This window comes from Phyllosticta capitalensis (assembly GCF_038381095.1).
Source record: "Phyllosticta capitalensis strain CBS 128856 chromosome Unknown BKA78scaffold_6, whole genome shotgun sequence".
Taxonomy (NCBI): Eukaryota; Fungi; Ascomycota; class Dothideomycetes; order Botryosphaeriales; family Phyllostictaceae; genus Phyllosticta; species Phyllosticta capitalensis.
This window is the reverse complement of record NW_027117444.1, coordinates 331,903-358,442: the sequence shown is the minus strand read 5'-3', so window position 1 is coordinate 358,442 and position 26,540 is coordinate 331,903. Positions and strand designations below refer to the sequence as shown.

The 26,540-nt window shown below is 55.6% G+C and overlaps 9 protein-coding genes across 9 annotated transcripts; 4 read left to right on the top strand and 5 right to left on the bottom strand.

Annotated features, from left to right (window-relative positions):
• Nucleotides 1-33: 33 nt before the first annotated feature.
• BKA78DRAFT_268016 (Alpha/Beta hydrolase protein) lies at nt 34-2,866 on the top strand. The gene is made up of 3 exons (XM_066885490.1): nt 34-671; nt 727-2,223; nt 2,287-2,866. The coding sequence occupies exons 1-3, from the start codon at nt 478-480 to the stop codon at nt 2,375-2,377; spliced, it is 1,782 nt and encodes a 593-aa protein (XP_066743111.1). The 5' UTR covers nt 34-477; the 3' UTR covers nt 2,378-2,866.
• A 152-nt stretch (nt 2,867-3,018) lies between these two features.
• On the bottom strand, nt 3,019-3,979 carry BKA78DRAFT_252008 (Extradiol ring-cleavage dioxygenase, class III enzyme, subunit B; the record flags this gene model as incomplete). Its single annotated transcript, XM_066884697.1, has 2 exons — nt 3,019-3,774; nt 3,836-3,979. The coding sequence occupies 2 exons, from the start codon at nt 3,977-3,979 to the stop codon at nt 3,019-3,021; spliced, it is 900 nt and encodes a 299-aa protein (XP_066743110.1).
• A 476-nt stretch (nt 3,980-4,455) lies between these two features.
• Nucleotides 4,456-5,272, bottom strand: BKA78DRAFT_315912 (uncharacterized protein). Its single transcript, XM_066888585.1, has 2 exons — nt 4,748-5,272; nt 4,456-4,693 (listed from the first exon to the last, which is right to left on the bottom strand). Exons 1-2 carry the CDS (start codon nt 5,039-5,041, stop codon nt 4,619-4,621), a joined length of 369 nt encoding a protein of 122 aa, XP_066743109.1. The 5' UTR covers nt 5,042-5,272; the 3' UTR covers nt 4,456-4,618.
• Nucleotides 5,273-5,349: 77 nt separating this feature from the next.
• Nucleotides 5,350-7,469, top strand: BKA78DRAFT_315909 (Aldehyde/histidinol dehydrogenase). Its single transcript, XM_066888584.1, has 3 exons — nt 5,350-5,455; nt 5,530-6,595; nt 6,721-7,469. The coding sequence occupies exons 2-3, from the start codon at nt 5,563-5,565 to the stop codon at nt 7,311-7,313; spliced, it is 1,626 nt and encodes a 541-aa protein (XP_066743108.1). The 5' UTR covers nt 5,350-5,455; nt 5,530-5,562; the 3' UTR covers nt 7,314-7,469.
• Nucleotides 7,470-9,298: 1,829 nt separating this feature from the next.
• BKA78DRAFT_144965 (uncharacterized protein) lies at nt 9,299-11,036 on the bottom strand. The gene is made up of 2 exons (XM_066882854.1): nt 10,326-11,036; nt 9,299-10,266 (listed from the first exon to the last, which is right to left on the bottom strand). The coding sequence occupies exons 1-2, from the start codon at nt 10,674-10,676 to the stop codon at nt 9,469-9,471; spliced, it is 1,149 nt and encodes a 382-aa protein (XP_066743107.1). The 5' UTR covers nt 10,677-11,036; the 3' UTR covers nt 9,299-9,468.
• A 469-nt stretch (nt 11,037-11,505) lies between these two features.
• BKA78DRAFT_296165 (uncharacterized protein) lies at nt 11,506-12,456 on the bottom strand (the record flags this gene model as incomplete). The annotated part of the gene is made up of 3 exons (XM_066886583.1): nt 11,506-11,591; nt 11,643-12,351; nt 12,403-12,456. 3 exons carry the CDS (start codon nt 12,454-12,456, stop codon nt 11,506-11,508), a joined length of 849 nt encoding a protein of 282 aa, XP_066743106.1.
• Nucleotides 12,457-13,519: 1,063 nt separating this feature from the next.
• On the top strand, nt 13,520-15,427 carry BKA78DRAFT_353380 (transcription factor PAP1-domain-containing protein; the record flags this gene model as incomplete). Its single annotated transcript, XM_066891548.1, has 3 exons — nt 13,520-13,990; nt 14,039-15,216; nt 15,265-15,427. 3 exons carry the CDS (start codon nt 13,520-13,522, stop codon nt 15,425-15,427), a joined length of 1,812 nt encoding a protein of 603 aa, XP_066743105.1.
• A 1,905-nt stretch (nt 15,428-17,332) lies between these two features.
• BKA78DRAFT_144877 (uncharacterized protein) lies at nt 17,333-20,315 on the bottom strand. Its single transcript, XM_066882853.1, has 5 exons — nt 20,001-20,315; nt 19,818-19,950; nt 19,484-19,768; nt 18,692-19,433; nt 17,333-18,645 (listed from the first exon to the last, which is right to left on the bottom strand). Exons 1-5 carry the CDS (start codon nt 20,069-20,071, stop codon nt 17,687-17,689), a joined length of 2,190 nt encoding a protein of 729 aa, XP_066743104.1. The 5' UTR covers nt 20,072-20,315; the 3' UTR covers nt 17,333-17,686.
• Nucleotides 20,316-20,775: 460 nt separating this feature from the next.
• On the top strand, nt 20,776-24,150 carry BKA78DRAFT_296162 (uncharacterized protein; the record flags this gene model as incomplete). The annotated part of the gene is made up of 3 exons (XM_066886582.1): nt 20,776-20,925; nt 20,973-21,173; nt 21,244-24,150. The coding sequence occupies 3 exons, from the start codon at nt 20,776-20,778 to the stop codon at nt 24,148-24,150; spliced, it is 3,258 nt and encodes a 1,085-aa protein (XP_066743103.1).
• Nucleotides 24,151-26,540: the final 2,390 nt, after the last annotated feature.

The window sequence follows — 26,540 nt, the reverse complement described above, 5'->3', positions numbered from 1 at the left end:
GAGACGGTCTGTCGACCTGGGTCTCGATGGTAGGTTACAGCTGCACCCTTCCCTGCCAGACGCGTCGAAACGCGTCAGGGACGCGCCTGGCTCATTATCTAAACCCCGCCATATCGCCGGGCGAGACGTCAACCCCGCGACCACTCTGCTCGAGCGACTCAAAAACACCGTCTCCAGTAAGCGCTGACCAAGGGGTGGTGCATCAAGTCCCGCTTCAGTCTTAGCCGCCCTCAGTTCCGCTCTTGTCTTCCGTTGCGGGCGCTTCTGGACAGCTGCCTCTACGGAACCCCCACATCCCGACGACATGGTCGTCGCACGCGGCGGCGCTGGCGAATGTCCGACGTTGACGTACCCAGCCGGCGCATGTGTAGGTAAGCTGAGGGGTATGTAGCTAGAGCTACCCTGCCCTGTATATGAGATTATTGTCTTGGTTCTATCTCCAAACTGTCGCGCTGCCATTTTCCATCTTGATTCGCCATGCCGAACCCAATCAAGGACATTTACTCGAAAGACGAGACGTCGTTTCCGTACGTGTACGAGCAGAATGCCACGATCAAGCTGAGGTCGAGCGAGGGGCTCGTCCGCTGCAATGTCTACCGACCCAAAACTTCAGACAAGGTGCCCGTCCTAGTCACTTACGGACCGTACGGCAAAGACATTCCGTACAAGGAGTAAGAGCCGACTCGCAAAGAATTCATAAGGAAGAGAAACTCAATTGCCATCTAGCTTCCATCCCAAGTCGTTTTCCGAAGTCAACCCTGAGCACCGCTCCGAGCACTCGGCATGGGAGACGCCAGATCCCAAGTTCTGGACCTCGCACGGCTATGCCGTTGTGCGCGCCGACGAACGCGGGACGGGGCAGTCTCCCGGCCTGCTCGACACAATGTCAAGAGGGACCAGCGAGGCCTTTTTCGACGTGGTCGAGTGGGCGGCCGAGCAGCCGTGGTCGTCAGGCAAGGTCGGTCTGCTGGGCATTTCGTACTTTGCCGGCTCGCAATGGCGCGTGGCAGCACGCAAGCCCAAGGGACTGTCGGCCATTGTCCCATGGGAAGGCATGTCGGACTACTACCGGGACCGCTGCCGGCACGGTGGCATCTTGTCCAACTCTTTCATACGATTCTGGTGGGATAGGCAGGTTGTGTCGAACCAGTACGGTCGTCCTGGCCGGGCTGCACGCAATTGGGGACCAGATACCCTCGAGGGCAACTTGCCCGAAGAGGAGCTCGTCAAGAACCGCCAGGATCAAAACATTGACAACCTAAACAACCACTACCGGGACGACATCTACTATGCTTCCAAGGAATACGACATGGCCGACATTGAGGTGCCACTTCTTTCGGTGGGCAACTGGGGCGGCATTCTCCTGCACCTCCGCGGCAACGTCGAGGGCTTCGTCAACGCCGGCTCCGAATTCAAGTATCTACGGATGATAGTCGGACGCCACGACCTGCCTTTCTACTACTCGGAAGAGGTCGAGGTGCAGCGCAGCTTCCTGGATGCATTCCTCAAAGGTGAGGACCGTGTGGGATGGTCTAAGAAGGGCGCCGTGCCGCCGGTCGACATTGTGCTGCGCAAGGGCGACGTTGGCTTCAACGACGCGACGGCCGAGCGCACCTTTGCGCGGCGCAGCGAGAACGAGTGGCCCATTGCGCGCACCGCGTGGACCAAGTTCTACCTGACGCCGGAGCAGAGCCTGACGACGGAGGCGCCCCTAAACACCTTGCACAAGAAGCTGGGCTACCCGGCGCTGGGCAGCCTCGAGAAGCCGTCGCTCCTCTCCTTCACGACGCCGGCATTCGACGCCGAAACCGAAATCACGGGCAACGTGCTCGCGCACCTCAACGTGTCAGTGACGGCCGACCCAACCGGCCCCACGCCCACCGACATCGACCTCTTCCTCACCCTGCGCCACATCTCGCCGGCCGGCAAGGAAGTGTTCTACACGGGCACCGCCGGCGACCCCGTTCCCCTGACCAAGGGCTGGCTGCGCGTCAGCCTGCGCAACACGAGCCCCGAGCATCCCAAGCATCGCGAGTACCTGCCGTGGCGGGAGTACACGCGCGCCGACGTGCGGTCCGTCATCCCCGGCGAGGTGTACGGCGTCGACGTCGAGGTGTGGCCGACCAACGTTGTCCTCGAGAAGGGGGCGAAGCTGGTGCTCGAGGTGGCCAGTGGCGATACGCAGGGCTGTGGGCTGTTCCAGCATAATCATCCCGAGGATAGGTATGTTGAGCTCTCCTGCCTGTGTGATTTGGGAGGATGAACTGACTGACTGACTGGTTACAGGTCCGAAGAAAAGTTCCGCGGGACGAATTTCATCTCGTTTGGTCCCAAGTACACCAACTACCTCACGCTGCCCGTCATTCCGCCAAAATAGATCCCCAGTCAGATTTTGAGTCGCAATTAGGCCGTCAGGCTTGTCGCTATCTTTGTGAGAAATGACAACTTCCTGAGGTTTGAGAAGCAAGCAAAGGGGGCGAGGCAGACATGTAGATTTCGCATCAATTGGCCAATATCGACTGGACCATGAGTTCAAATTTCACCTAAAGAATCATAATTTGCAGCTGTGGGGCAACCGAACAGATGAAATTTTCAGTACATACAGACGAGGTAGTTGGGAAATGGAGTTGATTCTCAGAGTTCGCTGGGCTAATCTGCTTCACTGAGGTAGTCGGATGAGTTGGGCCGAGCTCATTTACTCAAGAGACATGTTTGTGAGCCCCTGACCACCCTTTCCCCTTCGCCCTTCCTGAATTTCACAGCATGTTCACAAATGTGGGAGCCTTGTTTCTTTTCAGAATACTGACCCCGCCGTGATTGGTGCGAGGGCACAAGGGAAATGGCATGGCTATCGCAAGCTCCTCGCTGTCAAATGTCCAGGGTCCAGGGTGATTTGCAGGAATTTGTTTCTTTCTGCAATTGTGAAATAGAAAACAAAAGTAGAATTAACAGAACGCTTCTCACGCAACGGCGAATTCCCCCTCTGCGTTGTCTCAGTTTTCCCCTTAACCCCTACACTCACGCAGCCGACTGGACAACACTGGCTCCACCACCCACCCTCTGCTCCGGCCACACGCCAATCGTAAACTGCGAATTGCACATGTTGGTCAACTCCCATGTCTCGGCACACAAGCGCCCCGTATCGCCTCTATCCTCCTCGTCGCCGGCCGCACCAGCCACAAACATAATCGCCATGAAGTGATCATCCGTCGCCTGGGCGCCGCGATAGCTAGGATGCTTCATCAACCGCGTAATCGCGCGCCTCAACTCCGGTCCCGAATTATTCCTAAACACGTCCTCGACGGCCTGGCGGAAGTCGAGCGACGCAGCCTCCGGCGGCGTGGGCTGCGCAAAGTTGTCCGCGTGCCGCACCATGGGCCAGTAGACGTTGCGGTACAGGTTGTGGACTGCGCCGCCGCTGCCAATCAGCAGGTAGCCTTCTTTGCGCAGCGGCCGCAGCGCTGCCCCGATCTTGACGTGGTAGTGCGGGTCGAAGCGCGCGTTCATGCTGACCAGCACCGTCGGCGGGCAGCCCCCGGGGAACATGCGGATGAGGATCAGGTACGTGTCGTGGATCCAGTCGAACGAGGCGTTGCCCTCGGCGGCGAAGCCGGCGGCGCGCAGCATCTCGATGCAACGCGAGCCCGTTTTGAGGTCGGGGTTTAGCTCGTAGTCGACGTATTTGGACGGGTGCACGTAGGCGACGGGGGATTTGTTGGGGGTGGGGTTCATGGCGATTTCGACGCGGTCGGCGTCGGCGTCCCAGTGTGCGCCCTGTGGAGAGGAGGTTAGTGGTGTATGGTTTGGGGAGAGGGAGGGAGAGTGGAGGGCGAACCATCATGATGACGCCCTTGATGCCGTGCGCGAGAGCTTCGTCGCCGCACTTCTTCCAGTAGTCGGCCGATTCCGACTCCTCGCCCAGCATCATGGTCGAGCCGTGCGAGAAGAAGTGGACGGGCGTGAGGTTGTTGGCCGGCATATTGACAGATGATGGTAGAGTGGTATGGAGCTTCAGCAATTCACTGAATTGGCAGCAGCAGGCCGTGAGGCAGGCGTAGAGGCATCACCACAGTTATTTGACGAGCCGACGAGCTGAGGTGGGGTCGTCAGAGGTGCAACGCTAGCTGGTGTGGCAACTAGGGGTAGGCTGAACATGGTGGCGTTGGTTGGCGTTGGCGTGGTTGGGTGTGGGGCCGAGACGAGTGAGCAAGCGGAGGGTCGGGGGAGGAATTGTGGGAGCGACGCGGTGGATACACGCGCAATTGTGGAACCGAGAATTGGCGATGAGGTGAGGCCGAGAAGATTGGCACATCTCGGACTTATCGTTTTCCTTCTTGGCTCCGAGTTGGCTATGTGGTCGCCCGCATATGCGGGTGGTGATGGCGATGGTCGTTCTTCTCGGCAGATGGCCGTGTCTGCCGTGGACTGAACAGGGAATGATGCCGCCCGAGACCCTGGCACGCAATTGAGCTTGTCTATGCACCAAAAATAAGCTTCCTTTGACAACAACACTTTGCACACGTGAGGTGGTTGCGTTTGCTCGCAATGCTTCGCTTGTTGCATGTGTAGGTATTGAACTGAAGACTTGGAAATCACTAACCACCCCGTCCAGCACACTTCACCATTCTCCCCCAATCTTGTAGCCGACGTCCCAAATCTTGCCCATTGTAGCATGCCATATCCTCGAGGTGTTCTGTCCAACATCAGCACCCACCTTCGTCGCATACACGTTTCAATCTACACTCACAGCTTCAACCCTGACTCCCAAAAAGAGCATGTAGACAAAGACACCCTCTGCTGGATTGAGATAGGTCCGTCGCGGCGTCATGTCGAGCTCCATGTTGATGGGACGATAATCGGGAACGCGACGGCGGTCTGTTGGCCAGTCGTCGGGGTTGCGTACGCCTGGAACGGCAGGATGGGGCTCAGGAGGCGGCGCGACGTTTGTGTTTTCATTGCGCACGCTGTGATGGATCTCATAGTCGGCAAGGACATTGTGAGTCTGGTAAAAGGCGCGGTTTTCGGTTGTGGTGACAGACATGATCTTGGTGCTTTGATGAAGTGTCGAATGGAGTGGTAGGTTCTTTGAAAGTGACTGACGGGCAGCAGAGTTGGTAATGGTCTTGTCAGTCCCAAAAAGATCGGAAACGTGGGTCGGCCGATTGGAGGCTGACTAGTAATCATCAGCTGTGGTCAGGGCCAAGGGTCAGTAGTGTGGCAGTGACAGGGACCAGGAGTGCGGATGTGCCCCGCAGTTCGGGATGTGGGGAGCCCCGGTGCCCCAGAATGCTCCCCCGGCCCCAGCCAGCCAACCACAGCTCACACAAACTGTAGCTAGGAGTAGCTTCAGCTGAGAGGTGTAAGAGGAACGTCTCGGTCTCGGCCTTGTCCTTTTCATTCAACAATTGCTGACGTCCGGTCCGAGCTGCCTGTTCAAGTTGGATCCTTTTTTCCTCTGAACTTGCCATCAACAAACAGGCTACGAGCACAAGGGCATAATAAGAGGAGGAAAAGACAGTGCTCACATACCTCACAAACTGGCCCGCGGATATAGACACCACCATGACTGACATCAAGGATCCTGTCGTCATCGAGAATATTGTCGTGCGCGACCTCGTCCGTGTCCAATCCACCGCAACCGATGGCCGCCTGGCCAACATCTTCTGGCGACAAGACCAATTGCGCGCCCTCCACGGCGCTCTGGTCACCCATGAGAAAGACGCTTTGGCAGCCATTGAACACGACGCCCCGCACAACACGCCCACCGAGGCCAAGCTCGAATTCTACCTGGCACTGGCGGCCGTCAAGCAGCAATATTCCAGCCTGGATCCACAGCGCAGCCTTGACGACGAGTACCGCATCAAGCACGGAAAAGATGCGTCGGACAGGCGCGATGCTGTGGGTATCGTGTATATCGAGCCGTCAACGCAGCACACACTTTTCTATTCGGCACTCGTTGCGCTGGCATCGGCCATTGCGGCTGGAAATTGTGTTGTTCTGCGGGTAAGCAACCTCATCCAACTTCAAGGCTGGCCGAAAACTCACATCTTACAGCTCGAAACCACCTCCCTCCGCCGCGTACCCAGCATCCTCCAAACCATCCTCAAAGCCTCCCTAGACCCCGACGTCTACGCCATTATCTCATCTCCTCCCTCCGGCTGGTTGGACCCCGCGACCACGATCCAAGTCCTGCAAAACGGCGCCCCCGAAAACGCCCCAACGAGCTCACAAGACCTCGTCTCGCCCACCAGAGCGCGCGTCCTCGCTGTCGTCGACCGCACGGCCGACATCCCCGCCGCGGCTCGCTCTCTTGTGGCCGCACGCTTCAGCTACGGCGGCCGCAGCCCGTACGCGCCGGACCTGGTGCTCGTGAACGAGTTTGTCAAGACGGCATTCTTGGAGGCGGCGGTCCAGGAGACGATTCGGTTTTTGGCTGAAGGAGGGAGTAATGGCAGCAGCACGAACGGGGCTGCTAATGGTAACGTCAAGGTGCGCAGGGAAAAGGAGGATGCCGAGTTGAGCGAACTTAAGACGGCGGAGAGCGTCAGAGTCGTTACGTCTGGCGCAAACGGGGCTGTGGTCGAGATTGAGAGCCGGTGAGCCGAACCCTTTGCTGCATCCACCAAATAACCCCAGGCTGTTTCTTAACCTTGACCTACCCTTCCACCCCCTGAATCCTCGCCGCATTTCCAAAGCGACCAACCACTAACACCGATCCCAGGACATCTCCCCTGATCTCCAAAGCAAACAAAATCCACACACGCTGCCTCGCCATCCACGCCACAACCTCCCTCGACGACTCCATCGACCTCCTCAACCGGCAACACGCAACGCAACCCACGCCGCTCGCAGCCTACCTCTTCGCCGACCCAGCCAGCGCAAAATACCTCGCGCAATTCCTGCGCGCCCGCGCCACGTACACCAACCACGTGCCGTACAAGCTGCTGCTGGGGCCGGCGCTGCCCGTCGTCGCAGCCGCCCTGCCCTCCGCGTCAGCATCCCCCTACCCTCCCTCCCTCTTCACGACACCGCACCCTGACTTTGCCGTGCCGTCGTCGCTATCTGCATCGCTCTCCACCATCCTAGCTTCCACCACAAAAACCACGTCGACCTCCTCGTCACCTCTTAATGCCCTGGCGAAAGACGCAACGGCGCCCTTGCCGCCCAACCGCAAGTACAAGAAGGGCGTCGGCTTTTTCGAGCAGGGCATCTTGATCGGGTTGGGGTTGACGGCGGGACCGATCTTGGTGGGCGTGCTTGCTGCGACGTGGGTGGGCGGGAGATGGGTGTGGGGGCACTATTATGGGAGGTAGCGGTGAGAGAAACCGTGGAGACGGAGAGGGTCAGGGGAGGACGGGAGATTGGCGAGTTCGCGTTATTGTCGCAGTGTACCTACCTACTTACCCACCTAGCCACATAGTCGATTACCTGCTTTGCAAAGCCGCTTCATCGAATCCAATGCGTCCAGCCAATTAAATGCACTCTGCACGAATGCTCAAGAATCCCAAGACAACATGCTTGTATATTTTGTCATAACTGCCACCATGTGTCCTTATCCCCCCCCTCCCCCACCGATCAGCAAGCAGTGGAGGCCACGGTGCTCCAGCGCCTTCCCGTCAGCCGTGTGAAGGTGACGCAGCGCCTGTCTCCTCGCGCTTGCGGCAGTCCACGCAACGAGAGGCGAGGGCGAAGGATAGAGAGAGGCACCCACAACCTCTACGCAAGCCCTCCCTCCAATCGCCAACCCCGTCAGTCCGTCAGTCCAACCCCTGACAAACGGCCAAGTTCGAGGGAAGAAGAAGAAGAAGAAGAAGAAGAAGTCATTCTAGGTGTACAAGTCATGTTAGCATCAGACAGGAAAGAAAGCCGCAAACCGCAATCCCAACCTTCTTCGTAAGCACCGAGGAGCCCGCACTCTCTTCCGCGCGCAGCCACATCTGAGTCCAAGGAGTATCAAGAAAGAATCTATACGCAGCAAAATTGTGCGCTAGACCTTCCTTTAGCTGTTCATTCCCATGTGCGCACGATCGCTCCGTGGGCGCAGAATTGCAAAGGACATGCCTTGGCGTAGGCTGCCTGCCTCTTTCTGCGCCTCCCCTTCCTCCTCCTCCTCCTCCTCCTGCTTCGCCTCTTCCAGAACGAGCCGCCGCATCTTTACTACACAATCTAATCTTGCGCTTGCAGCACATCCTCATCATCCACCTGGCCCACTCCATGGATCAAGTACAATACGTTTCTCGGTAATGGCGCCAACAATCCTCTTTTCTACCGTCGGCTGAAAAGAAGTGACTCCTCTGTCTACCACGCTTCTTCTTCGAACCATGGCTTAATGTCTGTTTGCTGTGGAGGTGTGGGTATGGTGGTCGTGTGAGGATTTCCGGCTTGCAATAAATTCGTGGCTGTGAGAAAACGGATCGTGTGGATGGTCTGAACGCTGCTGCTTGAGTTGCTGATGGTGAAGCTGGTGACTCTGCTCTGATGGCGCTAAGAGGAGAGCGTATTCGAGTGTTTATGCGCTCGAGGAGTGATCGGTGCGCAGGATGGGATGGGCACGACAGGGAGGGAGAAGTATGCGTAGGTGTGAAGATCAGCACATGCGTATATGATGGACCGACTGGCTTACTAGGCAGGTGGATGAAGGAGAGTGCACTGAGGAAGAGGGCAGAAGGAAAAGGGGGTTCGTTAGACTGACTTACTAGCTGAGTGAGTGAGTGATTTCACAGGCAATGACAAGAAGCAAGAGAGGAGAGGTTGGAGGCACTTTAGGGGACGAGTTGACTGGCTGACTGGCTGGCCACACGTACATATGCAAGGCGTGAGGACGCGCACGAGCACTCCCAGACCCAACGAATAATCGCGACCTGCAAAAGGGTCAAGAACTTTTTGATTTGTAGATCCTATCTACTAGGTGTGGGTGGGGGAATCAAGCCATCAGGCAGTCCCAGTGCTGGCCGACCAACTGGCTGACTGACTAGCTGTGTATATATGTGAGTCGAAAAGCAAAATGGAGCCAACTTTTGGATGGGGGGTATCGCCGTGAATAGAAGAAGGAAAAGTGACTGAAAGATGAAAAGGACTAACCAAAAAGACTCGCCTGCTGTCTCTGTGTGTAGAGAAGCAAAAAGCATCCAACCATGTTGTAGTGGGGTGCTTTTGTGAGTGAAAAAGAGAAGGAATCAAGCTTTTCAGGGGCTGGCCAGCCGACTGACCAACTGGCTGAGCGGCCGTATGTGTAGGCGAAGAAGCAAAAGGGGAAATGTATGCAGCAGTAGGGTGATGTAGGGGCAAACCACCTCCGTCGTCCAAGCAGGACTTGTCGATGTCTGCTCATCTGAAAGTCGTGGGTTGACCAAGTCCTTCTTGAACGAGCTCGTCGTTTTTGCCTTGGATTGGGCGAGCAAGCGGCGGAAAGGTGACGGATAGCTCGAGGCGTGCAGCGAGATGTAGGCGTTCATTCTCGACCTCTGCTCAGGCTAAGCGAAGCTTATCAATGCGGAGCAAGTCGTTGATGCGCTTGATGAGTTGATTCTGGTGCTGTTCCAGCTCCGCATCGTCGACCTTTGATCTGAGAAAGGATAGATCGGCGGCACCGAGCGAGTGAAGACTGTCCCGATGGAAGGGGATCCCATATACGATCTTTTTCCACTTGTGTTGGATGGTAACAGTGTCGAGGTGGGGAAAGAGACCGTGGCCATTCGTCATGAGAGTGTAAATCGGGTCCTGTGCGCTCTTGCTGACTCGATAGGCATTGTCCCAGAGAGATTCTTCTTGGATGGTAATTCTGATCGAACGGAGGCTGTCACACTCGGCAAGAAATGAGGTCCATCGTTCATTTTCTTTGAAGCGAAAGCGGCCCTGCCATCCGCCGAGGTCTTTGTTGAAGGTGATTGCAAGAGGTCCAGACCAGATGGAACGAGCGTCGGGGCCGATGGATTTGAGAAAGGTCCGCAATGAGCGGTCATTGTTGAACTTGAAATGTGTCGATTCCAGGAAGAATGACCTAGTCTCGTGGAGAGTCTGCCTGTTGGCCAAAGGCAGACCGCATCGGCCCGTCGCATCCTTATTGAGGTGCGTGAAGAACCTGATGGGGTTCTGCGCTTTCTTGTAGTGGAAGAAGAGGGGGTAATAGTCTCCTGTTCCAGACTTCTTCTGAAAAATGAAGCTATAGATCAAGTTCCGGATTTCACCGGGGAGACCGAAGAAGTTGAACGTGTTGCCGTAGTGGCGCTTGAAGAGGAACACGTTGTAGCTGCCAGGGTGCTGGACCTATCGGTGAAAGAGATGCGTTAGTAGCTTCATGAGAGATGGATGTTGAGCTCACTCACGATCATAGGAGCGGGATTTCCCATTCCTGAGCCAAAGATCCTGTAGCCAAGGTCGTCGCAATCGAGCTTGAACGTGACATTGCTGTCCTTGAGCTTGACCACAAGGCCTTGGCCCGGTGAGAGCACCACCGTCATGACCGTGTCTTTTCCGTCAGCGCGCGTGGAGTGATCGAGTGGCGCGTCGGGGGTAGACATTGTCGCGGCCTCACTTGCGTGTTCAGAGTCGAGATCATCGGTCGCGTCCGCCATGGTAGTGTCGTTCACTTCACCATCGACCTTGGTGCTGTTGCCGTCGCGTCGCTCGAGCGCTCCCTGCGTTGACGCGCTCGCCTCCCTGAAGCGCGACGACATGATGGAGGTGCAGGTGGTTGAAGAGGAAGGAAAGGAAGAGAAGGAAGAAGATGAAGTAGAGTCTTAAATAGAGGCTTGAAGAGACGGTCAACTGCGGCAGTCACGCAGTACTGAAGCCTCACAACAAGCATTCTTAGGAAGAAGCCATCAGGTGCGTCTCAAGTCACTTCGAAAGTAAGGAATATGAAAGAAATAGCAGAGAGAAGATATATATATTGGGAGACTAGGAGTTGTAGAATGTGCCGCCGCTTCTCATATACTCACTCAGGTCAGAGGATAGATACGCAAGAGAGCGCTATAGAAATGGTGTTGCCATAATCTAAAAGACCGAAGAGTCCTCCGTGAGGAATGAAAAGTTGGGTAGTTTTTTCATGCTTGCAAGATCAGCGTGCCAAGGCGGCAAGTCAATAAGGGTTTGTCAGAATGAAGGTGCTGGTCATGGTCTTGTCACGCGGTCTACGCTGCAAGTCAACAGTCGTTCAGCATCAGTTTCACGGCAATCATTCAGAGAGCAGCCGCTCAGGCGTCGGACACCAGACCTATCGTCGAGCAAAGCGCATTAGACCCAAACACCAATATGCGGCAACATCAAAGCAAGCAAACGAAAAGAAACTTGGTCTTTTGCACTTCTCTGGTTGATTGAGTAGCCAAAGGCTCTCGGGTGTCTTCGAGGATTATAGACGTGTCGACAAGAGGTCGACCATTCCTATTTTTGTAGTCGATGATCAGTATCAGTCTTTCCCAGCTCAACTCTTGGGATACTCGTCACGGTCAGTGCTTGAAAACCAGCTCATTGTCCTCCCAAACGCCATGCGCCGTGCGAAACCTCTCAGTTGTCTTCGTCCACCTGCTGGTAGATGTGGCGGGTGCGCGTCGGGTCCTTGCGCATCTGCTGGCCAGAGCCCGTGAAGCCGACTGACAAACGTTAGCTGCGATTGAGAAAAGGGATTCTGGGAGTCCAAATACCTCGAGCGTTGACGCTGGTGCCCAGACGGAACATGCTCTCCTTCTTCTTGCCCTTGCCTTGCTGGGTGAACTGCTGCCACTTGTTCTTGCTCTGCTCCAGCTCCTTGTTGGCCTTGACCTTCTTGGGAATCTTGGCGGGGCGCGCAGGACCGTCGCTGACCTTGCTGGGCTCCTTCCTAGCCTGGCTGGCGAGGACGGGGTCGATGTTGGCAGCAGCAGAAATGACACCCGACGTGCTCGGGGGAGTGGGAGCCGCCGCCGGCGTGACTGGTGAGCCATCAGCTTTGCGCTTTTTGTCATTGGCGATAGGCTTTATTTCATGAGATGACAGGCTTTCCGTGTCGGGGTACTGCGTGAACTTGATGTGATAGGTCGGCGACATGGACGAGCCCGTGATGCTCAGAATTTTGGCCGGGTAGAAGCCCCTGTCGCCCGATTTCCACTTGGCCAAGACGACATCGTTGACCTTGTATGCCTGTGGCGCGGGCGTGTCGTCGGCAGCAGGAACGGCGTTCTTGAAAGCCGGGTGATTCTCGCGAGACCATTTCTCCTTGGGCGGCGGCGACGCGGCCTTGGGGGCAGGCAGAGAGGCTAGTTCGTCGTCGAGGAGCCCACGGAACTCCTCAATTCCCGCCACCAGCGCATTCTTCAGGTCGAGGTAGTCGGCAGCGTCAGGGTTGATCTCAAGCTTGGCATTGACTTCTTCGAGCTAGATAACAGTCAGGACGGTGACGTAGCTGCACAGTGAGTAAGACAGTACCTGGCGGGAAAAGTCCGCAATATTATTTTCGAGCTCCTCGATGTTGCTATTCATTTTCCCTTCAGTTCCGATCGCGGAGAGCAGAGCTCAAAACAGACAGACGTTACCGGAGTGATCGTTGACGCGTATCACAAATGGACGAGAAGACGTGTCGTTGGACAGGCGTGGAGGGTGTGGATGGATGAGAGAGAGCGCTGGGCTGAGGTCGGTCGCGGCTTCGCGACCATGGCCATCTAGCTTGAAGCAGTTTAGCGCAGGAGATCGGATGCTGTGACGGCGATAAGATAGTGAGAGCACGTGATCCAACGGCTGAGGTTCGGCAGTTTTGCCACGGCCCAATGCGGCATTATCGGCGGCGTCAGAGAGAGACTGAGGGGAAGACTGAGAGGGGGAGCTTTCTTTTCTTTGTGAAGGGTGAGAGGGTGCAAAGAAATATCACTCCAACAATTCCCTCCGCTTCACCCGCACTTTTCTACACATTCCGCTCTCCACACCCGTGGCTCAGCCCTGCTACAATCCAGTGCCGCCTTAACAAACGATTACCAAGCAGGAGTCCGAGGCCGAGCTGGCAGCCTTCCACGACCTTCCCGCCAATCTCCACCAGTCATACCCCCCGGCCGCTACAACACGGTCAGAGCTACTCCTCTTCAGGCCCAAGCCCAGACCAATCTGATCTGACATGCGTCTTTCTCTCCCAGCCCTCCGCTCTCCGCTCCTCCCCTCTGACAACCATTCTCAACTCTGCCTGCGTCTCTGACGTCTCTGCCAACTTCAACTCCACCGGCCCATACACCCCTCATCCGCTTCATCCTTCGGCAGCGCTGCGACTGTCGTCACTACCACGCCGAAGAGGTACGAGAGCCCTCCGGCACAGCCCCGACTTTTCCTCGTCAATCCACCGTCACCGCCGCCTCGCTTTTTGTGTCTATTCGCCTCCCCTACTGTTCGCCCACTGACGGCACCAGCGAGCAGTAGGGCCTCTATCTTTGCGCTAGCCTTTGCGGATGCCCGAGTCGTGTACCTCGCCTACTCGGGACAACTGACGGAACCAAATTTCTTTAAACTGGCCTTGATCCACTCCGACCATCCTTTTCCTATCTAGTGTGATTCCAATACCATGGCCAGCACCAACAACCAATTCAACCCAAACCTCTACCTCACTCCGAACCAACAAGACTTGTTGATGGCCGCGCTCAACTCCAACTCGGCCAACCAATCTGGAAAATCTGCGTCACAGCCTCAAAGCGCCAAAAGGTCCGATAGCAATACCCAACAGCAGTTCTCCATGGACGGGATGGACCCTTCATTCTTCACCTCGCCGCATCAGGGCGGCGAATCGGAATTCGGTACATTTGGACTGGAGGAGAGCCCGTACGGCGAGTTTTTGGATGTTGACGGCACATTTGATTTCGACCCCAACGAGGCGAGCGATCTCCTGATTGGCAGCCTTCCGGGCGAAAATGAATCGCATGAGAAGCGCAAGACTCCTCCTGAAGATGAAAATGAAGAGGATCCAAAGCGCCGGGAGGGTGAGGAGAAGCAGGCAAAGAAGCCCGGCAGAAAGCCATTGACTTCGGAGCCAACTACTGTGAGTGATGACGTAGTGTCATCGTAAGCTACCACTGACACACACAAGAAACGCAAAGCCCAGAACCGAGCCGCCCAGCGAGCGTTCCGGGAGCGCAAGGAAAAACATCTCAAGGATCTTGAGACGAAGGTGCAGGAGCTCGAAAAGGCATCAGATGCCACCAATCATGAAAATGGCCTGCTTCGCGCTCAGGTCGAGAGACTTCAAATGGAGTTGCGGGAGTACCGGAAGCGCCTGTCGCTGAACGCCTCCAGCGTTACCAAGACAACGACAGGGTTCCCTTCTCTTCTGTCAAATGCGTCGCCCGGTGCAAACAACTTCCAGTTTGAATTCCCACGTTTTGGCGCACTTCCTGGTTCTCAATTGCTAAACAATGGCCCTCTGTCCAAAGCGAGTACCAGCACCGCCGGGGGCGCCCGGCAAAGCAGCGCAAGCATGAGCCCTAGCAGCAATGCTAATGGAGTACGTTCTCCTGACAAATCCACGGGGGCTAGCCCGGCCTCTCATCACTCGCCATCAAACGGCACTGGCAACACAGCCAACACTTCGCCCAATATCAACGGCCCGCGCGGCAGTGTTTCCAGCTCGAATGGAGTCGGGCGCGTGTTCCAATTCAACAGCAACGCAAACTCGACGAATGACTCGCCCTCGGCATCATCCGTTTCCAACTACGGCGCCAACTCGTCTTGTGGCACTTCTCCAGAGCCAAGCCACAACTCGCCTGACAACGACAAGGCCAAGGATTCGCAAGGAAACGGATACGCGTGCTACGGCAACACCGAAGGTGAGGTCACATTTTGCGAAAAGTTGAACGAAGCTTGTGGCAACCACCGCAATCCCATCCCCCGCGCCATGTCCTCATCTAACGGCGCGCCAGCCCCATTGGCTGCTACCCAGGCACAACAGGCAAAGAGCCCTGGACATGATTTTGGTCTCGATTGGTTGGCAACGCAAAACGACAACGCATTCAACCCTTCTCTCTTTGGAGACTACCGCGAGTCGCAAGTTGCTGTTGTGGGTGACGGAGACTTTACCGGAGGCTTTTTCAACGACGCCTTTCCAGCAGACTTTTCCGCTAGCCCATTCAATTTTGGTGATGGCGCTACGCCTGGTATTGCCAACAAGCAAAACCCAATGGAGGCCATTCAGAAAATTCAAGATGGTGACGATGATGAGGTCGTCCCTGGCGAAGATCCAAACGACCTCCTCAGCTGTCACAAGATTTGGTAAGTTGCCATCTCCAGCTTGGTCTCGCTCACACTAACATCGCCCAGGGACAAACTCCAGAACCGACAAGACTTCAAAGACGGTACCATTGATATTGACGGCCTTTGCACCGAACTCCGCGCCAAGGCACGCTGCTCAGAGAGCGGCGTGGTTGTGGACAGCAAGGACGTCGAGGCTGCGCTCAAGCGCATGCCGGAGAATGCCATATAGGACGCGCAGGAAAGACGTGAGACGACTACGAATGTATCATAATAGATACGCAACGGTAACGAAATCGAACCACCTGGGCATCATCTCAACGGCGCTTCTCGGCATATGGAGTCAAACTGTACGGCGGATACCCTCTCATCATCAGACCGAGGTGTCACCCTCATGGAAACTATTCGGAAATGGATTGGATTATTCGAAGGACGGAGACTTTTCTGGTGCACGGGCTTCAAAATTCCAGACACCAAAATCTTTGTAATACCTTGGACGCCATGGCTTGCAACAAGAATGACGACACTTGACGGCGGACTCCGCGCTGTCGCTTGAGATCTTTCAGCTCCCGGATTGAAGACACACCGACCATGCGCAAGCCGCCGTCGGCAGCAGTCACGAAATCAAGGCTTTCTGTCGTTTCCGTTTCCAGATCAAATTTTTCTTTTTTGCCGACCCTCGGAGTCTGCGGCCAACCGCTACGATTCGATGGGTGCAGGTTCTCTTTTCCTTCAGACTCCAAACTCTTCTCCCCACCAAAAGAGACGGACGAAGGAGTTTATGGCTGTCAGGTCTTTTACTGCGCAAGCTACTACCCACCCCACCTCTCTTTCTCTCAAGACTTGGTATTCTAAGTTGTTGAGTTTGAATGAACGACGGATGGACGGACGGACGGAAATTTCTCTTCTCTTTTGCGTTCCTGGCGTCTCTTTGGTCATGTTCTGTCTGCTCTGCTCTGGGGAAATGTCGCGCGTGCGTTTTTACTGCTTGCCAGCCAGTCAGTCTTCTCTAGCCAGCCAGCCAGCCAACCTGCGGCTTGTCTGTCTTCCTGCGCAATAATCACAAGTCGGCCTGGCACTGGGATTACCACCCACCAGTACTCCCACGGCGTCGGGTCGGCCTCGGGAGCAGCGCCTGCCTCTGCACACACTCTACTCTGGAAACTTGGGGAAACGATCATGAAGACGAAACGTCGGATCGGACAGCTGGATACGGAGTATCGTGGTTTGCGACTGCTACCACCACTGCTGGCCTGCTTTCGAAGTCCTTTTGCAAACAATCACATCGCGTTGCTGTCGTTGCTGTTAGCTTGCTTGGCTTGTATCGTTGAGGATCAATTCAACAAATGAATCAAATGAAAGTATAAACCAAATCGAATTGAACCGCGCTACGAACGGCAAACACCATACCCATCATCCAGCACAGCAATGAGCAAATCCTCACCAACACATTTGAACTTTGCTTTGCTTGACCCAGACAGAAGACTTGAATTCTACTCGACTATAGAGGAGGAAGGCACACTCGACTGTTTCCCCCCACCCCCACGCGGCTGGTCTCAACAAACGCGTAGAGGAGGGGGAACAGAGCAGAGGCAGGCAGACCAGCAGAACAAAACGTGAGAAGTTCTGACGAGATGTTGTAGGTGTAGGAAGCTTGTTGTTGGACAAGTGTCGGTGCTGCCATCAACTTTGAGTCATGGAGTGAATAGAGATGGGTACGTAGTGGAGGAAGGGGAGAGAGAGATGGTGTCGTACTGGTGGTGTGCTCTTGGTTCGACACCATCGAACTCGGCAAGCCTGCCTCCTTTCTTGCTCGTTCGTTGGCTATGTTGCTTCCTCATGTTTCAACATCAACGGTCATGTCCTGAGTCGTCGACGGTCGGATTGAAATCGAGTAGTACCAAATAAAAAGCTTTCACGCACGCACTACTCACTCCACTTGAAGCATCCGTCCATGGGACGACTGACCGGGTCGTACTCACTCAACATGCAGCGTCAGCCTAGCCTACTCACAAAACCAAGCATCCGTCCAATGCCTCCAATACCTCCATCTTTACAGATACATTGTCAGACGCATATGTGCATGAAGTGTGAAAAGAAGCAAGCAGGCGTCAAGACGCTCTCGCCTCCGTGCGAACATGTATTTGAACAGAAAAGGATTACTTGCATACACGCTGCCATGCCTTGCCTTCCTTCGGGCGACAAACCCTCCCGACTACATGATTAGATCCCCAACCATTCGCACAACAACACAGCGGCAGACAGAGATCCGACTGGTCAATAACAACTTTCATCCATTCATCCCTAGGTCGCATTGCAACCCATCCAAGCGCATGCATGCGTGAGGTTTGACCTTTCGCTTCCCCCGACTATTACCAAGACAAAAATGCGTACATCAACATCATCCTTTTTCTCCCCTGTCCTCTCTTTCATCTTCATCCATCTCCTTCAAACCCCCTCGTCTTTCCGCCGCCCGTAAATACACACTTGCTCACAACTCAATCAATGCCTCCTCCTTCGGCGCCGTCGGAGCATGCGTCGGCGCAGCCGGGAAGGCATCGGCGCTGTAGCCCGTCGCCATGGGCGGGGGTTGCTGTTGCGGGGGCGGCGCGAAGTGCTGCTGAGGAGGAGGTTGACTGGGCTGTTGTTGTGGCTGCTGCTGCTGTTGCCAATAGGCCTGTTGAGGAGTTTGCTGTGGAGGTTGAGCAGTCGGGGGGGGAGCTTGGGATGGCTGTTGGGGCGGCGGTGCTGATTGCTGTTGCTGCTGCTGCTGCCAGTAAGGAGGTTGTTGTGGCTGTTGCTGCTGCTGAGCAGGGGGTTGCTGGTGATACATTTGCGGCGATGACGGCTGCGGCTGCGGTTGTGGCGGCGGCGGCTGCTGCTCCTGCGGCGCCGTCGTGTTCGGTTGGTTGTTGTAGTAGTACGCTGCATTGGGGTCATCTGGTATTGACGGCTGCGAAGGCGCATACTGCCCTGCGGGCGGTGCTGTTGGCTGCGGCCCAGAGGCTCTCCTTTGCAGCTGCGGCGATCCCTGCAGAGAGCTCGGGCGATCTGCCTGTTCGGCTTGTTGGTACGGTGCACTCGGCGGTTGAGCTTGCGGCGGCCCGTAATTTTGTGGTGGATATTGTTGGTATTGGTCTTGTGCGGGCGGGTAGGCTTGAGGAGGCATGGAATGGCGGTTGGAGTAAGACGGTGCGGGCTGGGGCTGACTCTGGTAGTACATTGATTGTGGTCTACCATATGGCTCGTTGTTGCCCGTGTAGAAACTTTCGGCAGCTGACGGACCAGGGGCTTCAGGTGCACCCGAGCCAAGTCTTGGGTATAGGTTGGATCCTGGGGCTTGATAACCCCAACTCGAGTTGTTGTATGTATTTGAGAGGCGTTCCTCAAGCATCCGGTCGTAGTAGCGCACAACCGTCGAAAGCTTGGCATGTAGATCAAGCAAAGTATCTGCAAAAGTTAGAAATGGCCAAGCCTAAAAATTGCCATCACTTACCATGCTTGCTCATAGTTTCGCCGTACGTGCGGGCCAATTTTGGCCGCAGTTTGCCTATACTTTCGTACAGTTCTTGAATTTGGGGCTCGCGCAGAATCGTGCCAGGAGGCTGATGTTGTAACCGATCCACAAGCGTAGCAAAAAGACTAATATTTTCAGCCTCTGCTGGCGTGAGCTCGTAGTCATTCCTCGGTGCCACCGCAGGCGTCTCCCCCGACTGTTGCTGTTTGAATTGTGCAGCATGCTTCTTCTTTTGCTCCTCCATGTCGGCCATCGAAGCCGCGATTGCAGCCCTCAAGTCGGGGTCGTCGTCCTCCTCGTTTTGGGCTTGACCATTCGGTGCCTTGGACTGCAGCTGTGATTGCGGTACGTATCCTGAGCTCGTGTTCGCCTTGACCTCTTCCAAGCTCATTTCCAAAGCCTTCTTCAAATCCGCATCGAAGCTGTCCTCCACCCTCGCACTTCGTGGCTCCAGCGAACCTTGGTACAGCGTCTTTGCGGGCTTTGCGGCGTCGAAACCTCTGGCCACGGGCGTTGCGCGACTCTTATCCGTCAGTTTGACATGGCAGCCATCGTCGACCCGCACGGGCTGCATTATTCCCAAGTGTGGCAGCGGAATGCTCTTGCTCGAGCACGCGCCGCAAAAGACGCCACCACAGTTGCGGCAATGGTGTTTGCGATTTGTAAAGGTAAAGGCTGTTCGGCAACGCAGGCAGACATCGGAGTCGGTCCACTCGGGCGGCTACGGTCGTGTTAGTAAAGCGTCAGCGTGACAGAGAACGGGCAGCTTACCGCACTGCTGTCAAACATGCTGCTGAGGACCTCTTGGCGCGGAGGAAACTGCATACCCTCGCGCTGCAACGTTCTGTAAGTTTCTGTTATGTAGTTGAGCTGCGGACGGCCCTCTGCAGCGATTGCCCAAAACTGTATCAACTCGAGGATCTTGGTTCTGACGTCGTGATTGACTTCGGCGGGACCGTATGCTCTGAGAAGCGAAACGAGATTGTCCATGAATTCGCGCGACGCAATCTCGAGAATAAAGTGGTCGCCCCCATTTTTGACGCAAGTGTCGGTGAGCTGCAAATGGTCAACTTCGGCCGTGGTTGGGTGACGGCAGGAGACGCACGTTGAGGGTAGCGAGTTGGACGTTGGGGTTCTTGTTTCCTATGCGCTTCTTGAGCGAGCGCATAGCCTCCTTGGGCTGAACAGTTTTGGAGCGGATGACGTCGGAGATTTCGAGGTTGAGCGCAATGTCCTCCCTGTACAAGAGTCAGTGTGATGGCGGTTGACTGCGGCGCGGAGAGCTCACAGGCTGGAGGAGGTGGCGCGCTCGACCTGCTCGTCGAGAGCCGAGTTGGACGAAGCAAACCAGCCAGCCATGATGTAAAGATGCAAGCAGGGGTATCTCAAGTCAAGGAGAAGAAAGTTGGGAGAGGATGGATTGGGCTGGCATGCGGACGGATAGGTAGGCGGTCAGCCAAGCTACAGCGACGGGAGCTCACTAAGCCAAGGCGGTGTGGCCCAAGCTTGCTAAGAAGTCTTGTTTGGCTTCGTCATGACGCTGCATGTGGGAACATGTTGCTGCCTGCGGAAAAAACACCATGATAGAATAACATTGGCTACGTCTAGACAACCACTTGTTATGACTCTGCTGCGCCCGCCGGCATCGTGCACTGTGCGGGGCGAGGTGCATCAACCCCCAAGTTGATCTGCTGAGCCACAAACCATCCTGCCCGTGCTTGTTGTGGCGCGCCGCCGTCCAGTCCATCGTCATCCTGGAAGCTTCCCATCACCACCACGCCCTCTCTCACCTCGTCCGCCTTCTAACAACACCATCTCACCTCCTCTCCCCCATCACTCGCCCTGTGAAACGCCTCTCGCCTCTCTGACCCTTCCATTCCCTCGAAACCACCCCCGAAACCGCCGCTGCCGACTTCCAGCTTACCGTGACCTCACCGCACATCACCACGGCTTCACTTCCCTGGACCAATCTTTGCCGCCCCTCGCTTACCATCGACATGTCCCGCCGGTAAATTCCCAACATCGACCCTGCCCGCGCGCGTTCAACGTCATCCGACCACAAAATGACCTCGTACCGGCCCAACTCTAGTGGCTTCCCGGCCGGTGCACGCGGGGACAGTGGAGCCTTCAAGCCCACTCAGAACAAGCCCTATTTACACATTGACGACCTCAAAGCACGCGCCGAGGCAAGGTTAAGAGAAGCGCCGCAAACTGTACGTTCGCTTTGTTTGGGCGCCAGCACCCTCTAACCATGGACTAGGTCGACCGGCTGCTAGAGTTGGCCGAACAATCCACCAAGCAAGTCGGCTACCTGCTCGACTACCGCCGACCGGACTACGCCTACGTTGAGTTTCTCGTCGCCTCAGAAATTGTCTTCAACCTCATCCCTCGACACCGAGACGCCCCGTTGGTCAAGGGCGACAGAGGGAAGAGATATCAAAAGCACAAGGACTTGATGAAGGTACGAATGCCCCGCAATCCCATCGAGGGACTCTATACGTGGCGCTAAGTGAACAAAGCAACTCGAGCAGTGGACGGACCAGATGACCAGTGTAAAAGACATCATCATCAACGACAACAGGCGGAACGGCACACAGCCACGACTGGCGCCCAAGGACGTCCAGGCACGCCACACGAGTCTTCCGGTAATGGCATCTGGCACCACTTCCTACAGACCGCAACGGTACTCGGCACAAGACGAATTGTTTTTGGACACTGGGAGCATGCCGACTACTCGACGTCCTTCGGCAACCTCGGACGTTCCTTCTGGGAGATCAACACCTCTGAGCGCGACAGACGTATCGCGATACCGAGTAGATTCAAGTCCAAGGAATGCGCATCAAAATGGAGTCAACGGGCTCTTCACGCAGGGTGATGCTCTGAGCGAGCGGTTCGCAAGGCTCAGAGTCGGAAATCCATCTTCAAGACCGGCATCGATTGTAATGCCCTCGCACACGGATTTCGCTCCCTCTGGTGCTTCGCGGGTCATGGGACCACGTGCCATGCCCAACGGCGTGGTGCCCGCCCTGCCGCCGAAAATCCCCCTCGACACGCGACTACCGGCCTCCATGCCAAAGGAACCAAGTCCAACCTACAGCCCGGCGCGCAACATGCAAACACCTGCAGAAATCATCCCTCCTCGAACAACAGCACGAAGCATGGTCCGCCAAAACTCCATCCCCGCCTCGAGCCCATCTGCTTATACGCCCAACACCAACGGCGCGTCCGATTCCTACTTCCCAACATCCTACAATGGAACTGCTGTGCGCAGGAAATCGGTCCATGGACCGCGAGAGCTCCAAATCAGCTCGGAAAAACTCTACGACTATCTTAGACGCTTCAATGTGCTGCTCATTGACGTGAGAAACAGACAAGATTACGACGACGGCCACATTTATGGAAAATCAATCATGTGTATAGAACCTACGGCGTTGCGGCGCGACATGTCTGCGGAAGAGCTCTCGGAAGCGCTGATACTCTCCCCCGATGTCGAGCAAGAAATGTTTGACCGACGCGACGATTTTGATCTAGTCGTCTACTACGATCAAGCGACCCCCGACGCATCATTCCTGTCTCGGCATGAACGAACATCTCAAGAGTGGATTCTCAAACATCTCTACGACGCGCTGTACGAGTTCAACGCTGATAAGCCGCTGCAACGCCCTCCTATACTGCTCATGGGAGGTGTCGAGGCCTGGGCTGACCTGCTTGGAACCGGTGCCCTAAAAACATCCGCAACCGCATCGATCGTGTCGGACATGCAAAGCGGAAGAATTTCGCGGCAGCCGAGACGAGCAGTTGCACGTCCGAGATACTACATGCCTCCAAAGTTGTTCGATTACAACCCCCTCGATGCGGAAGAAGAAAAGAAGTTTTTGGAAAAGGCTCGGGGTGAGCGACCAGCAATAGACCCATCAATGACGATGGAAGAGGAGACACCATACTACCGCACCACCGAGGACTTTATGCGGCGATTCCCAGAAGCATCAGCGATTGAACCACAGTCCATGAGCGCCCCGAGATTGCCATCGCGACCGCCTTCCAGGCCTCCTCCGCCTCGTCCTCTGGAGCAGCAAGTTCAATATCCAAGCAACGCTGTACCTGCCATTCCTTCCCGCCCGCCACCAGCTGCGCCCAGGGTCAGCTACAGTGGAGTGCATGACAGGAGCCATGCTGCGAACCACGTCGCTACCCAACGGTCAGCCCAGCTGCCGTCCTACTTTCCACCCAGTCAACTTCCGCAGAACCTCCGACTTCCTAGGACTGGCCTCATCAATTTTGGCGTCACTTGCTACATGAATGCCACGATTCAGTGCTTGAACGCAACACTCCCAATGACGCGAGTATTCCGCGACGGCACGTTTGGCACATTCATACAAAGGCAGAATTGGCGCGGCTCGCGAGGCTTGATGGCCGAGACATACGCAACGCTCATTCAAAACCTCTGGCAAGAAGGTGCTGGACCAGTCCGCCCAAGGACATTGCGGGAGCTGTCGGCGCGTATGAATCGTGAATGGGGACAGGAACGGCAACAAGATGCCAAGGAGTATCTCGATTTCATTTTGGATCTTCTCCACGAGGACCTCAACGTCAACTGGGCACATCCACCAGCGCAAGCACTAACGGAAGAGGAAGAGGCCCGCCGTGAAAGGCTTCCCAAGGCCTACGTCGCGCACATTGAATGGCTGCGCTGGTCCATGCGCGAGTACTCCATCGTCAGCGACCTCTTTGCAGGACAGCATCTCTCGCGGCTGCGTTGTCTAACATGTGGCCACACGTCGACTACCTACGAGACTTTTTACAGCATCAGCGTCGAGATTCCCCGCCACGGCTCGGCCGACATCCGCGACTGCCTGCGCAGTTACTGCAGCGAAGAACGACTCTCGGGCGAAGAACTCTGGCGCTGTCCAAAGTGCAAAGTCGACCGCGAGGCGAGCAAGAAGATCACCATCACGCGCGCCCCCCACTGCCTCATCATCCACTTCAAACGCTTCAGCGCCTCGCACACGGAAAGCGCGCGCAAAGTGCGGACGCAAATCGAATTTCCGCTCAACGGGCTCGACGTGTCGCCATTCGTCCTCCCGCCTCTCACAGAATCCGAAGAGCAGTTCCTGGTGCGCCGCCCCGACGGCCCCGAGACGCTGCGCAACCTCAAGGCCGACGACCGCATGACGCCGCCGTACCGCTACTCGGCGTACGCCGTGCTGCGACACCACGGCTCCGCCCTCAACAGCGGCCACTACACGGCCTGCCTCAAGGACACGGCGCGCGGCTGCTGGTGGCACTTTAACGACCAGACGGTCCGCGACTTCAATCCTGACAACGTCAGGGGCGATGATCGCCTGCAGAGTAATGCTGCCTACCTCGTCTTTTACGAGCGCGATCGTATTGGCTTGCATGATGGTGCTGGCCAGGTGGTCGTCAATGGCGTGCGGTAGGCCTCTGGTCGTCGAGGTGCGTTGTGAATCCTCGGGATTGTGAACTTGCTGCTTTCTTGTGCTCTTGAGCGGGTGGGTGGGGTGGATTGCGTGTGATTTTCGATATCGTCTTTTTCTGCATTTGGGCCTGTCTTCTTACTGTTGCTTGCTTGGGATCGATGGTTGTGCGCGGAGTTGGCGGGTTCGTGGTAGTCGTTGTCCATTGTCTATGACCTCTTTCTTCAATATTTGGGCATTTCTATCTTTTTTTGCTTTTCACTATTGGTTGTTGGATGATGGGTGTGTACGAAGGAAGTGTGAGAGTGAGGTGAGAGTCATAAACCAGAGTACAGCACGATACCAAATACCTACAGTCGGTACAAAAAAGCGCCGGGAAGGAATGGCAGGGGAGATGGGTCGGATCGGTGCAGGATATTTTTGAATCAAAAAAAGATTTGGACTTTCCAAATTTGACTGGGTGCGGCGTGAAGAACTGCTGGGTTAGACCTGCTCGGTGCTGGCGAGGGTAGGCGCACCCTTTGGTCTTTCCGGTTTAGGTGTTGATGCGAAGGTGGTGAGGGGAGCGGGGCGAAGCACCTTGATGGCGGTGACAACAACCCATATCCTACCTACGCAGAGTCCCAAGGTTGCTGCCATCGGAGTCGGCAGCACGCAATCTACCAATCGTCCTTGGTCCTGTCTGGGTGTTTGAGCTTTGAAGGTACCGGTGTTTGGTATAGCCAGTATTCACATCCAATCCAGTTGTCGCTTATTCCTACATGGAAACGAGTCTCTTCCACTCGATCGACGTCTTGTGTACTCTGTCTTCAGTTTCTTGAATTCAGATCAGGTGTGTGTGATTTGATGCATGATAGCGAGACGCGGTACGTGCTTTACATACCAGGCAGCTCAGTGCGTCTGAATGAATAGTTCGTGTAGGTGGGTTTGACAAGGCCGTGGTGTGTCTACACAATACAGTGAGTGAGGAAATGCAAGCGGACAAGAAGAGCAGTGAGAAGAGCGAGAAAAAAAGGTGATGCGCAAAGAGAAGAGCAGAATATATAAGATGGGCAAGGCGCAGCGGCAGCAGAAGCGGCGCCAGTTTCTGTCATCACGAGCGCGAGAGGCGCGCGTTCAACACACATGGCGGGTTGTAGAGAGGCATCAAAATGCCGTCTTCTTGGCATTTTCGATCTTTGACTCGCGGGAGAAGAGGTGCGACAGTTGATAGCTCTAGGGTCTTAGAACTGATAAAAAAAAAAAAAAAAAAAAACATGAAAGGGCCTGCTGCCTCTCCGCTTCCACCATCCATCCACCCCAAGCCCCGGGTGTGAGCAAGGGAACGGCATGTGTGGTGACACCTGCCCGCCTGCCTCCGCTCCTCCCATATTGAGCTCTCGGATTCATTCGTATGGCTGCGTGAACTTGGCACGTATACTTAAAACGCATGAGAAAAGTTGGCGTACTGTAGCAAGGCAATTAATCTATGCAAAATGGGATTTTCACTGGTCTCGAGGCGAAGGCGAGAGAGGCAACGATAACCGACGGACGGGCAGAGGCGAAGAGACCTACCTATCCGACCAAACGGTTGCATGGCTTCCCTCCTTACCGGTAGTGGTAGCGGCGGCGGCAGTGTCGACCGAGGAGGAGCAGAAACGCAAAATGGACTGACTGACTGGCAGACAGACTGACCGACTGACCGACTGCTTGCAGAAAGGCACGACGGGATGATACGAGAACGCAGGACGCTGCGGATGGAATATCGAAGTTCCGCTCTACCTCTCTCTCTCTCTCTCTCCACTTAGCCACCAAAGAACGATGGGTCGATTGCAAGAAAGAAGCGTGGATGCAAGCTGCAAGCCATGTAAGGATTGTTGGCCGTGTCCGTCTTTCTCTCTCGCGCCGTCATCATCCGCCAGCACTAGAGCGATGGCCTAGTGGTGCTTCGCACAACAACACACATCGAAGCGTTGTGGTGCAACCAGTGACTGACAACTGGCTGGCGTTGCTGACGCATTGTACCTACGGCAATACCTCACACCAGCAGCCAATTTACGTCACACACAAAAACCCCCGTCCCGTGCGGCAAACATGACCAAGCGATCCATGCATTCAGGGGGGCACGGCCGCTGAGCATGAAGTCACTTGGGACTCTGCAATGACGAACAGCTCGAGCTTGAGCAGCTCACTTGAAAGGTGCGTGCGCTGCGCGTGTGCATTGGGTATGTCGTCTGTGAGGCGCGGGGGAGTAGCAGTGAGGACGTCATAGACGTGGTGGACTTGAAAAAGGGGGGAAAGAGAGAAAGAGAGGGAAAGGGGAAATTTGGATCTCACATGCAATGACATACATGGCGTGTGCGAGTTGCGATGCGATGCGGATCCGGGGTAATGATGTGTGTGGTCAAACCGCT

Bases quoted from the DNA above. Each gene is read 5' to 3' on its own strand.
- BKA78DRAFT_144877 (XM_066882853.1), bottom strand. From the start codon at position 20,071: ATGGCTGGCTGGTTTGCTTCGTCCAACTCGGCTCTCGACGAGCAGGTC. The intron at 19,951-20,000 runs GTGAGCTCTCCG...ACTCTTGTACAG, and splicing joins CGCGCCACCTCCTCCAGCCT to GGAGGACATTGCGCTCAACC. The intron at 19,769-19,817 runs GTGCGTCTCCTG...GACCATTTGCAG, and splicing joins TCCAACTCGCTACCCTCAAC to CTCACCGACACTTGCGTCAA.
- BKA78DRAFT_315909 (XM_066888584.1), top strand. From the start codon at position 5,563: ATGACTGACATCAAGGATCCTGTCGTCATCGAGAATATTGTCGTGCGC. The intron at 6,596-6,720 runs GGTGAGCCGAAC...ACACCGATCCCA, and splicing joins TGTGGTCGAGATTGAGAGCC to GGACATCTCCCCTGATCTCC.
- BKA78DRAFT_144965 (XM_066882854.1), bottom strand. From the start codon at position 10,676: ATGTCGTCGCGCTTCAGGGAGGCGAGCGCGTCAACGCAGGGAGCGCTC. The intron at 10,267-10,325 runs GTGAGTGAGCTC...TTTCACCGATAG, and splicing joins GAAATCCCGCTCCTATGATC to GTCCAGCACCCTGGCAGCTA.
- BKA78DRAFT_268016 (XM_066885490.1), top strand. From the start codon at position 478: ATGCCGAACCCAATCAAGGACATTTACTCGAAAGACGAGACGTCGTTT. The intron at 672-726 runs GTAAGAGCCGAC...ATTGCCATCTAG, and splicing joins AAAGACATTCCGTACAAGGA to CTTCCATCCCAAGTCGTTTT. The intron at 2,224-2,286 runs GTATGTTGAGCT...GACTGGTTACAG, and splicing joins CATAATCATCCCGAGGATAG to GTCCGAAGAAAAGTTCCGCG.
- BKA78DRAFT_315912 (XM_066888585.1), bottom strand. From the start codon at position 5,041: ATGTCTGTCACCACAACCGAAAACCGCGCCTTTTACCAGACTCACAAT. The intron at 4,694-4,747 runs GTGAGTGTAGAT...GATGTTGGACAG, and splicing joins TGGGAGTCAGGGTTGAAGCT to AACACCTCGAGGATATGGCA.